Source organism: Vipera berus (assembly GCF_964194415.1).
Source record: "Vipera berus genome assembly, chromosome: 3".
Taxonomy (NCBI): domain Eukaryota; kingdom Metazoa; phylum Chordata; class Lepidosauria; order Squamata; family Viperidae; genus Vipera; species Vipera berus.
Genome location: NC_138204.1, coordinates 155636286 through 155649578, shown reverse-complemented (window position 1 = coordinate 155649578; position 13293 = coordinate 155636286). Strand labels below are relative to the sequence as shown.

At 36.1% G+C, this 13293-nt stretch overlaps 1 protein-coding gene across 1 annotated transcript in view; it reads left to right on the top strand.

The window, feature by feature from the left end:
• GALR1 (galanin receptor 1) overlaps nt 1-13293 on the top strand; it is a 36585-nt gene that overhangs the window by 3895 nt on the left and 19397 nt on the right. The window contains exon 2 of the mRNA XM_081322773.1: nt 8913-8978. Within this exon, the coding sequence (XP_081178899.1) occupies nt 8913-8978 (66 nt within the window). The remainder of the gene's footprint in view (nt 1-8912; nt 8979-13293) is intronic.

Genomic DNA, 13293 nt, shown 5'->3' with positions numbered 1-13293 from the left:
CCTCTTCTGTTGAAACTTATATCTTCATTATTGCACTTGAGTGGCCAGTAAGGTATCAAAAGATGAACAGGTAGGATCAAGGTACGGGACATAACTATATTTAAATTTTATTAGTGTGAATAGTAGATTTATCATGAAAACTAATGAGAGTGGAAATGCATAGAAAAACATTAAATGATTAGCAAGCCGCAAAATCAATTAGCTTAGCTAATGAGGAAAAAAAAGGAGCAGATGACCTGGAAATTGTTATAAACAGAACTTCAGCCACCAATCACATTGTTTGAAAGTCATTCATTTCTCCCTTAAAAAAGAAAAAAAGAAATTCAGATCTTAACATCAATACATAACAACACCTATGCTGCCAAAGGTACAAAGCTATATTTTCAGATTTCTATCATAATTTGTTTTATCCAATCCTTGGCCTGAAAATTTGCAATTGTAGATTATGTTGATAAATTGCATATACTATGGTTATAGCCAAGAAGATATGCAGTCTTAATGCAAAACAGTCGATCCAGAATCAAAAACCAATAATCCAACTAACCTCAGCCCTCAATGCAACAATAGCAGGAAATGACCAAATCACATAGGTTACTATTCCAATTTCTGAATAACATTTCTAACAGCAAAGTGATTACCACCAACCCTATTAAATAACCTCTGAGGTGTCCAGGATATATGATAGAAATGGTATTAAACTCATTTTGAAGTCATAGGAAACTAATTTCATATTGTGCATTGATTTTCTACTTCCCTCGATAAGCTTGTTATAAAATGAATAGTTAATATTAATTTCTTCAGTTTCCCCAGAAAGAATGGCTAAAGAAGTAAACATAATTCCTCCAGAATATCTCTCTATCATGGAGGTAAAGTAACATTTGTGTCTAAACCGAGTAAAATAAACATGTGCTTAAACTGAATATGTAGCCCAGAGCTAAATCAAGCTAATTTGTCCATTTGACAAGTTTTAAATCCAATTTCTGCAGAACTAAGTTGACCCAAAGAAATTACATTATGAGAGGAATGGGTTGTTCACTGCCTTCCCAAACCTGATGTAATCACTACTTTTAAACTGGGATTATAATATATGCTTATCTTGGGTCTTTTCATATATACCTTACAGAGGCATTGAAACTAATCCACAGAAATTAGTTATAATTGTAGTAAGAGTGGTTTACCTGCATGAGATAGAGATAAACAATATTTATACAGAACAGAATAGAATTTGGCCAAGTGTTATTGGACACATAAGGAATTTGTCTCCAGTGCATAAGCTCTCAGTATAAATACAAGCAACAAAGTGATAAATCATAAAATGCAATCATAATTCATAAGATACAACCAACAAGTGATATCATAGGAGTAGGAGTTGATAATAGGAAAGATGAGAAGGATAGTAATAGTAATACAACTATTTTTGAATATACTATTCAAAAGATAAAAAAGCTAAGAAGGTAACAAAAAGACTAGAACACTCTAGCATCCAACACTCAAATAAGCAAGGATTAATACCAGGCAAATTATCAGAAAACAATACTCTAATCTCTAATTACCTCTGCCAACACTGGCAGGCCAAGCTACTGTGTATAAATGTAGAGCAAGCCCCACAATCCCTAGCATTGATGATGTTACCTATCTGGGAAATGAAATGTCTGCAAGCAAATAACAAAACTCCTCACCAAGTACTCCACAGTTAAAAATTGAGGTATACATACACACCTCAATTTTTAACTGTGGAATATATATATATATATATATATATATATATATATATATATATATATATATATATATATATATATATATATATATATATATATATATATATATACCCTTCTATTCGAAGTGATAGTGTGACTGAAAGAAATTGTGGTAGGCTTACATGTTACTACCATCTTTCCATTAGGCCCTGTGCAGGTTATTTAACCTTGAAGGAAGTAAAACATCACTTTCTACTAATATTTAGTTATATTTTAGTGGAATTATCTGTCTCTTGGCTTACATAGAATCCACTGTCTCAAAATGAGATGTGATATAGCTGAGAGCACCTCATAATTTTAAATTCTTTTCAATCACACTAATAAATATAATACAATATATTGGGTCAGTCCATGCATTGTTACTTAATTATAGTTCATCAGAAAATACTCTGTTTAATCATGCACAACATTTTCCAACAGGCCTATACAAATTCTAAAATGAACAAGTAGCCAATTGTATTTATTTGCTAGATTTATGTAGTGGCTTTCCTTCAAGAGTTCAAGAGATGACTTGAGTTGGTGAGCACACTCCACTCCACTGTTTTGGCCTAAAATAGTTTTAGCAACTAGCCCGTAGTTTATTTTATTTACTAGATGTTTATCCTGCCTTTATTACTTTATAGGTAAGTCAAGGCAGTGAATATATATAATCCTTCTTTGTTGTCCGATTTTTCCTCATGACAACAGCAACCCTGTGAGTGGGTTGAGTGGAGAGATAGTCACTGGTCTAAAGTCCCAGCCTGCTTTTGGGACGTAAGAGGGGACTAGAACTTATAGTCTCCTAGTATCTAAGCCAGCACTAGCTCTCTGTTTCTGGTTCCAGGCTCAGTGTCTTCAAGAAAAGCACATTAATAATGCTTCTTTCAAAGCAAGTGATACTATCTCTTTTCAAAGAGAAGTTTATAACCCCTTGGCTAGTGGTGGGATTCAAATATGTGATCAACTGGTTCTCTGTGTGGATGCTGCTTCTGGAAGTCCATTCTGGACCTGGGCAACAAAAAATTAGCTACTGGTTCTGCTGAAGTGGTGCGAACTGGCTGAATCCCACCCCTGCCCTTGGCCTTAACTAATAACATCACTGGAAACATGGAGAAAGTAGTAGTACTGTTCTTTTTCCATTTTATTTACACCATTTTCTTTTGAGTTTGTTTAACCACCCTTTCTCCATATTTAGTTGGCATTAACAGGACATTTTTATGTAAACCTTTCTTTCTAGTAGATATCCTAGTGTTGTAGGGCATCCCAGTGAAATAGCATTTTAGTAACTTTGCAAAGAGGTCTGTTTCTAGTGCTAACTAATAAATAAAGGTGGATGGTAAAACTAGTAATTTAGGAATCAGTCATAAATGACGTGAATTTCTCTCAACTGGAAAATAGTTGAATTTGTTTCAATCATCAATTCTCTCCATTCTCTAAAACAATCTATAATATATAATTTGACATCACTTGTAAGAATGCTTTATTTTTAGACAGTTTAGACAATACTATTCAGATATGTCCCAAACATGCTTTTTTCATGAAGCAAGTGGACTTTGTTTTCCTTTGAAGACATTTTGCTTCTTGTTATGTATTGGGCTCAGTTGTAACACCACGTGGTTAGCTAGAGCAGCTAACGGCTCTTCAGCAGCTCAGACTCTCCGTCTCCAGAGCTGCTATTGGCCGCCCTTAGGCGGCAATGGGTTGCTTCAAACCTATTGGCTGCTGCCTAGGGGCCAGGCTATAAATTGCTGCAAGCTGCAGCCCAATTCTCAGTTCAGATCCTGCAAGCAATAAACCATGAGCTTTGTTGAACTCGCTTGCCTCGTCTCCTTTCCTGCGCGAAGAACTCACTACACAACACTTCTCATCCAAGAAGCTTCTTCAGCTCTGACTGTATGGTGGAGAATGGAAGGATTTATACTCCTTGCAGACAATCCTTCCATTCCCCACCATACAGTCAGAGCTGAAGAAGCTTCTTGGATGAGAAGCAAATGTCTTAAAAGAAAAACAAGAAAGTCCACCTCCCTTGCGAACTATAACCTGGATGACTGAGAATCTCCGTAATTATTCTGATATGATAAATTTACTATAGTATTTAAATACCAATTAGGCAATTTATATACAATTTATTATCTTACATTTTTCCAGAGATAAAAAGGTTTTATATATATTTCTATTTATTCTTGATTCTGAAAACAGCATTATACAATTATTCCCTACTCATTCATTGATTCATAACCTCAACAAACAATTTAAGTTCCAGAAAAAAATAGTTTTTAAAAGCGGTTCTTTGTCTGAATGCTGAAATGATAGAGGAGGATTAGCTCAATAATCAAAATGAGCAGAGAACTGGATCCAAAGAGCTTTGTATATGAACAAAAGGTATAATTTGGCTACATGTATGAAAATTTAGACTGTTTTCCTTGGAAATGTTATGATATTGTACCACATTTTGTGCTGGAAACTGTTAGAGTGGCTGAGATCTCACTATACTCAATCCATGAACAGAAGCTAATATGCCCAGTATAATAGAGACTATGGAAGTAATGAAGCGGTAAGAAATTGCACAATATATAAATCACAACAAGAATAATTTTGAATAATGATCCTTTTATTTTTTAAAAAAAAAACTTGCTGACTTTACAGATTTAAAGACCAGTAATTTAAAATAATTGTAAAATATTATTAATGGCCTGGAACACTTTTTTTTTATCTTATTACCAAGAAAAATATTTTTGCTTCTTGACAAAAATGCCAACACTTCTTTTGCCTACTCTATTTTTTTTCATCCTTAACAATCCAGTAATAAAGTTTTATTACACTAAAGAGCATTGCGTTGAATCTCAAGCAGCACTTTTATAAGAGGAATAAATTTCTCTATTAAAGATACCGGTAAGTTCCTTCTAATAGAAAACTGTCTTTTAATGAAATCTGTTTTGATCCACTCCTGTATATGAAAATGATCAACAGGTTTTTCTAAATTCAAAGAGTAGGAAGGAAGCAAATATTGAAATATTTTGTTATATTGGTTTGCAATGTCCTACAATGAGACATATCTAAGGTATCTCTGGGTATTGTATTATTATTATTTTTTTAAAAAAACAAAATCAACAAAAGAATATGTTAACTCTGCTCTCAGGAAAGGATAAAAGTCTAAATGTGTAATATACATATATAGGCATTTATCATACATTTATAGAAAAAAGATCTATAAGAGGGATTTTTCTCTACAACATGGAAATTTATAAATAAAAAAATAATGGTTATGGTGAAGGTGAAGTATGGAAAATATGGAAAATTAATGTAGTGATCCTACTAAATATTTGAGAATTATATCTGTGTATGATTTCTTAATTTTCTGTATTATCCATTCTTTTGCCAATTGAAAAAAAAATATCCATTTTTTTGATTCTCTAACAGCATAGTCTTACATCAGTCTACTTGAATTAAATTCTATAGGATTCAGTGCACATATTCTTCAAATTACACTTCTATGCTCTTGTACATATCTATAATAATTTATAACATGCAACAGCTGGTCATAACATATAACTGTATTTATTTCTAATACAAGGATTTGTTTCTATTTCAAGTGAATAAAAATAATGTAGACTATTTTTACATAGCTTTGTGTACCTTTCCCTCACTGCCAATGACCTCAATAAATTACTTTTTACTTATTTCTAAGTAACTATAGCCAACTGAGACATGTTTCTGATATGGTAAGCTTATAGATGTGAGATGTAGGCTTGGGGCTGAAGATTAAAAAAAATACTTGGGAAAGAAGGAAATACATCCCTCTGATTTTATTTTATAAGAAAGGTAAGGGATCTGAATGGACATATATTGTATTTTAATCGGGCATGCATTTAATTATCTTTTAATTTTTGTAAATTTCTGTGTTTTATTCTTGCCCTGTACACCGCCCTGAGTCCTTCGGGAGAAGGGCGGTATAGAAATGATAATAAATTAAATTAAATTAAATATAATGTTTCACTTTTACACTGAACTAAAATGTTTATGAGATAGCCTTAAACTGTTTGTATAAACACAAATATTTTTCAGTTTTAAAATTATTAACGTGGCAAATGAGTCAGAACTATCTAGTTTTTCTTACTAACCATAGTAAAGTTGCTATAAAACATTTGTACTATTCATTATCCTCAAATAAAAGTATGAGCACTGCATCTCCATATACAATAAAATAGTTTAAATAAATTTAATTAAAGTTAATAATTTTCTGATTTTAATGGGTGCCAATTATATTTTATATATACCATCTATAATTATGAATAGCATGTACATAACCTTATACTTACGATGAAACCAGACTTTTCTGTATCTATTTTTATATTATATTGACTTGTGAAAAGTGCATTAATCCTAACGCTTATCACATTTTCAAATTTCTTCTTTCTTACATTTTCTAATATTAAAGCCTTTAAAAGCATTCTGAGTAGAGGCAAAAATTACCTGCATAGTTTATTTTTTCACCAAGTACAAAACCTGTAGATAGTGCAGCTTCTTTGTGAAGGAAAGTTAAAACTTTATTCTTTTTATGCATAATACATAATAATTTGCTCATTTGGCATTCTGTTATATTATTATTTAACATAATAAAAAGGTAAAGGTTCCCCCGCACATGCGTGCTAGTCATTTCCGACTCTAGGGGCCGGTGCTCATTTCCGTTTCAAAGCCGAAGAGCCAGCGCTTGTCCGAGGACGTCTCCGTGGTCATGTGGCTGGCCTGACTAGACGCCAAAGGCGCACAGAATGCTGTTACCTTCCCACCGTAGTGGTCCCTATTTTTCTACTTGCATTTTTACGTGCTTTCGAACTGCTAGGTTGGCAGAAGCTGGGACGAGTAACAGGCGCTCACTCTGTTACCCGGCACTCAGGATTCGACCCGCCAAACTGCCGACCTTCTGATCGACAAGCTCAGCGTCCTAACCCACTGAGCCACCGCATCCCTTATTTAACATAATAGACTTCACTAATTTAGCACCCTCCAAATTTTTGAACCACAGTTCTTATGAGCCTCAACTTGGCGGTTAGAAAGGCTGCTGAATGGAGCATGGGATGTACCACTTTGTTTTTTTTAGAATAAAATATTGTAGTTCAGACTAGTAATTGCATGCTTTCCTGGGATATTAGTTTGTTTATGGTCTCTCAGTTTTGTGTGAAAGAAGGAAATTCATTCAGTTCCTTCTTTTCTATTCTTGTCTCCTAATGTCTCACTCTGCATAGAAATAATAGATAAATTACTTTTTAGAGAAAATTACACGTGGGAACCTCAGGAAAAATCAGAACCCATTAAATCCATGTTGTATATTTTTGGGGAAAATAAACAATATAAATAAAAAAGAATATAAACAAAAAAAACCCTCTGTTATTCTGTAAGCAATACGACAGCTATGCCATCAACTCCATGCCACAATTGTAATGTGTGAGAAATTTGTAATGCTAGTGCTGCAATCCTACATAAAACTAGGATTAAATACTGAACCCAATAGAATTAATTCTTAAATCTTGAGTGAGACTGTAACATAAGAATGTTACCAAGCCATACTCACTTTCCAGTATTGATGTGTAGAATTAATATGGATACTCACTTTAAAACTTTCCCTCTTGCCTGTCACAAAAACTAGCTGGAAGTTAAAAACAGATGATGTTGATATTGAAAGCAGCACACACATCTATTTCTCTAATCTGTTTTAGAAATACATTTTCCCCTCTATGTTTCTCAAGTGCCTCTAGCTAGGTTAGAGTATTTTCAGTTTGCTTCAATCTAGCCACAGTACAGTAGTTCAAAGGCTACTCTGCAGATGATCACCCATTAGTCAATTGCAAAAGGTAGTTTTACTTACATCCCATGACGATGCCTTCAAAACCATTGAACAACATTTGCCTATCGACGGTCATTGGGAATGGATTGATAGCTGGATAAAAATATCTAAACCAGGGATCTCCAAACTTTGCAACTTTAAGACTTGTGGACTTCAACTCCCAGAATTCCCTAGCCAGCATGGATCTAAACATCTGACTGTGCTAACCATTATACTCATAATAATTTCTGAGCTTGTTCTCTCTTCCTTTTTTCCCTAATAAATACAGTTCCACCACAACAACAATTTCTAGTTATCTGAAAGAAAGTCTTCAATCTCAGCTTCTCAAAAACCCAAGGACCCTATAGGCTTGTCTGGAAGCTGAGTGAAACTATTTTATCTCAGGTAATTAGAAAACCAGTGAAACAGTGGAATTGCACTTATTAGATAAAGCAAAGGAAGAATGAATAATAATAATAATAATAATAATAATAATAATAATAATAATAATAATAATAATAATAATAATAATAATAATAATAATAATAATTTTCCTGATGGATTTTGAATTAACAAAATTTGCTGGTGTTATATAAAAAAAGAGTTTTACTGACTATTCTATTCTACAAGTATAATAGAAGCAAAACAGCCCTTTGAAGAGATGTAGAGGTAAGGAAGATTTTATTAAAAAAAACAAAAAACTTTGTCATGGTTTATAAATGTGTGTGTATAAGTTTGTATGTGTGTCTGCAGACATAAAAATACTGATCTTCAGGAGGATCTACCCATAGAAATAAAAGGGGTTAGTAATGATAATTGGAAAATACAAGTAGGTGGACATAGCAGCAATGGGATGAAATGATAGCCTGAAGTATGAGGTGAACACTTATAAACTGATGCCAATTTGAACAGGATTTTCTTAAACTGGCTTAGGATCAGATTTGATAGGCACACAGGACAAGTATGTTGTGCATATATGCTCTTAATGAATGTGAATGTGGCAACAGGTGAATAGCAATCACATGTTAAGGTGTTGCCATTATATAGTGTGAATGTTGTGGTATGGACCAAATGAAAACATGATTTATTTACTGATTTGATTAATTATAATTTATACAAAAATGGTTTGGAACAAGAGGTCCATTTTCCCCCCAATAGATTTTAGCAAACCGTGCTTCAAATATTATTTTTCTATGTTTGAGGAGAATTAATATAGTTAGCAAGTTAGAGATTACAGTTGTGGGATGTATTAGATATTTCTGCTGAGAAAATTGGTTAGTATTTATTTGAAAGAAAATGCCAAATAGTGCAAATAAACTAATTATATGAAAGGTATTTATACTTTTCAGGTCCTCAATCATCTGCATAAGAAGCTGAGGAACATTTCAAAGAAGTCAGAAGCATCCAAGAAGAAGGTAAACAACTTTTCTTATAAAACAATCTATAGTAGAGCACCATATTTATTAAACCAATTAGTATGTTACAAAGTAATTTGCATGTTTGAGTTCCCTTTGTCATACTATGACAAAACAAAGAAAAGAAGGTGGAAAAATGATAGCAATCAAAATTAGAGCAGAAGTGTGAGATAACAGGTAACAGATATTAAGCTTTATTGCTTTCTGAGGAAAATTTTTGAAAAATAAATATACTGTCTTGAAATGCCATTTTTTTCTGCCTTCATATATTAACCAACCCTAAATAGTCCATCAAATTAAAAACAAATTGTTAATTTACCTTGTAATTTTAATATTTTTCTCAGAAGTCCTGTCCAGTTGTGGGGAGATCACTCCATTTCAATACAGGTAGTCCCTGACTTACAACATTTCATTTAGTGACTGTTTGAAGTTACAATGGTATTGAAAAAAGTGACTTATGACCATTTTTCACACTTACAACCATCACAGCATCCTGACGGTCATGTGAACAAAATTCAGATGCTTGGCTATTAGTTCATATTTATGACTGTTGCAGTGTTCTGGGGTCATGTGATCACCTTTTGTGACCTTCCGATAAGCAAAGTCAAGCCAGATTCACTATAACAACTGTGGTACTAACATAATAACTGCAGTGATTCATTTAACAACTGTTGCAAGAAAGGTCATAAAATGGGACAAATTTCACTTAACAGACATCTTGCTTAGCAACAGAGCTTTTGGGCTCAATTTTGGTCATTAAGTCTAGGACTACCTGTATGTAATCAACACCAACTTTCATAAGAAAAGTAATAATCTCTCCATACCTTGTTTTTAAGAGATGGCTTTCATCTCATTTGGGGAATAGAGTCTCAACAGTTTAGGTTTAACCCTATGTGAATTAACATCTACCCCAACAAATCTGCTGTGTTTATTAGTCAATGCAAGTTGTAGTTTAGTTTTAGTTGAAGGTTAATATAAAAATACAATTCATTTTCTCTTTTTCATTCAAGGATTCTTCATTTAAGTATTTATAAATGAAATATTTCACACCATTCTTATTATATGAATCTCTTGTAAACAAATAATGTCTTTTTTAATTTTAAAAATTTCCAGTAGATGTTGACTTTTTCCAAGATAAACCAGAAATATAAAAGATAAATGATTTTTCAGACCTCTCTCCTCAGCAGATACACCTGTGACTTTATTTAGCAGATCAGTGCCAATCATCAAGCATGCAATCAAATAACATTACCAAGAATTATATTTATTTTCTGTCTTGCTTAAAAGCAGAAATTATGTCCTTGCTTATGAGCCCTATACAGCAGTCTAAAAACAACATGATGTAATAAAGGAACTGTTATGTACTGGGCTCATTAGTAACACCACGTGGGTTGCTGGAGCAGCTAACGGCTCTCCAGCAACCCAGACTACAAGTTTCCAGCGCTACAATTGGCTATCCCTAGGCGGCAATGGTTGCTTCAAACCTATTGGCTGCCGCCTAGGGGCTAGACTATATATTACGGCTAGTTGCAGCCATTTGCTCAGTACAGTTTCTGCACGAAATAAACTATGAGTTTCCCTGTACTCAGTTACCTCATCTTCATTCCTGCGCCAAAGAACCTGCTACTTAACACTGGCGACGAAGGTGGGATCCTGCTTCACTGAAAAAAGAGTTGAAGTCTATGAGGGGAAGGCAGCGCACGCCGGAGGGAAAAGGCATTTCCCCCCCCTCTCAAGGTCGGCTAGCAAGCTACGCTAGCGACCTCATGCTCAGAGGACTCATTCCCTGAACCTGGAAGCAAGATTTGGAAGGAAATGCAGGAACCAGCAAAGACAGAATGCTGAAGGTCAGGAGACTTCGAGAATTCGACGTGAAGCACCTGGAAGAATGGACATCCTATTTGTCCCAGGTAGAGAACTACCTCAGGGCAAATCAGATCATGGAAGAAGCGCTGAAGGCCACAACTCTACTCTGTGTGTGCAGCCCAGCAACCTTTGATTTGGCCGAGAACCTTTTCGCGCCAACACCGATTGAAGCGGTCTCCTATGCAGACTTCAAAAAGAAGCTAACCGGACATTTCCAGCCCAAGATGTCTGAAATGGCTTGGTGGTTCAAGTTCGACCAGAGAGTGCAGCAACCCGGCTAATCAGCTTCCAAATTCATAGTAGGCCTGAGGCAGGCCGCACATCTTTGCAAATTTTCAAATCTAGAAGAGCGACTACGAGACCAGCTCATCTGCAGCCTTCAGGACCAAACGCTTCAGCAGAGACTCTTTGCCAGACCAAACTTAATGTTTTCAGAAGCACAAGACGAAGTGATGGCTGATGAAGCCGCCGTGGGTGCAGTTCAAACAGTACAGCCCGCCAAAACGACAAAGTTTGAAGAAACGGTCCACCTTGAGGATGCCAAATGCACCGATGAATCTTCCAAGGAAGAAGAGCCTGAAATTAACAGACTCCAAAAGCAATCCAACGCATGACACCGAAACAGCCAGCAGCGAGACAATCTCTTACCTAGATGTAAGGGGTGTGGCAGCAACCATTTTTGCACCGATTGCAGATTCCGTTCAGCCATGTGCAGAGCTTGCGGAAGGACAGGCCACATCACAGTGGTTTGCAGAGCCCACCAGAGAGACCAGCCACCCAAACACCAGTCAGAAGAACCAGCTAGGAGAGGTACTGGAGCCCAGGGTACAGTTAGTGTGGGGTTTTCAGAAGCTATAGAAGCGTGTGCTGCACTGGGGCTTGAAGCCCCCTCAAACCTAAACTCAGGCTCTTGGTAGAGCTACAAGGAGTTCCATGTAAGATGGAATTGGACTCTGGCTCTGCAGTCTCAATTATATCTCAAGGCACTTTTAACTTTGTGTGTAGGTGCAGTAACAATTGGGCTCAGTGGGTTAGGATGCTGAGCTTGTCAATCAGAAGGTCGGCAATTTGGCGGGTCAAATCCTGAGTGCTGCATAACTGAGTGAGCGCCTGTTACTCGTCCCAGCTTCTGCCAACCTAGCAGTTCGAAAGCACGTAAAAATGCAAGTAGAAAAATAGGAACCACTACGGTGGGAAGGTAACAGCGTTCTGTGTGTCTTTGGCGTCTAGTCATGCGGGCCACATGACCACGGAGATGTCCTCGGACGAGCTCTGGCTCTTCGGCTTTGAAACGGAGATGAGCACCGGCCCCTAGAGTTGGAAACAACTAGCACGCATGTGCGGGGGAAACTTTACCTTTACCTTTTAAGGCCCTCAGATATAATCCTAACTGACTTTCAAAATGCTCAAGTTAAAGTTAAGGGAGAAGCCACTTTGACGGTAAAATTTAAGGGGTTTTTTGGGCACCTGGATGTCACTGTAGTATGGGGGCAGAGAATGAGTCTCATTGGACTCGATTGTTTTGATGCCTTAGGTATTCAGATTACTGGTATAAACCAGACACAAACTGTAAACCTCGCATCAGTATGTGAGGATTATGCAGATGTTTTTGATTCAGCCCTAGGAACATACATAGGCCCGCCTATCTCATTTAAGCTAGATCCCAACGTAGTTCCAATCAGGGTTAAGCCTGGCAGGGTCACCTTTGCCTTAAAACATAAAATTGATTCAGAAATCAATAAGCTTGTAGAACAGGGCGTGTTACAGCCTGTTGATGGTGGGGAGTGGGAAACTCCTATAGTCACTCCACTTAAAGCCAATGGGGATATTCGTATTTGCACTGACTATAAATGCACTCTAAATAAAGCCCTCAAGCAACACACTTACCCGGTCCCAGTGGTCAACCACATTTTAGCCTCCTTGCAAGAGGGTACTATTTTTGCTAAACTTGATTTAGCACAGGCCTATCAGCAGTTGCCGGTTGATGAGGCCACAGCTGCAGCTCAGACAATTTTAATTTGAGCAGGCCTCAAATTAAAAAAGAGCAAGTGTAGTATTGGGGTTCCTTCAACAGAATTCCTGGGTTTCTGAATTGATGCTAATGGCATTCACCGTGCTGATTCTAAAGTGAAGGTCATTAAAATGGCTCCTAGACCCAAATCCAAAGGAGAGCTAAAAGCATTCTTGGGCCTCCTAAAATTTTATCACACATTTCTACCTCATAAGGCTGCACTAGCAGAGCCCCTCCACAGGCTTCTAGATAAGAAAGCTCCATGCAAATGGAGTAACTTACATGAAAAAGGTTTCCAGGACTTAAAAGCACTATTGTCAGAAAAGTCCACTCTAACTCACTACAAAGAATCTAAACCATTATGTCTTGCATGTGATGCATCACCCTATGGGGTGGGGGCAGTTTTAAGTCATGTAGAAAAAAATGGAACACAAGTTC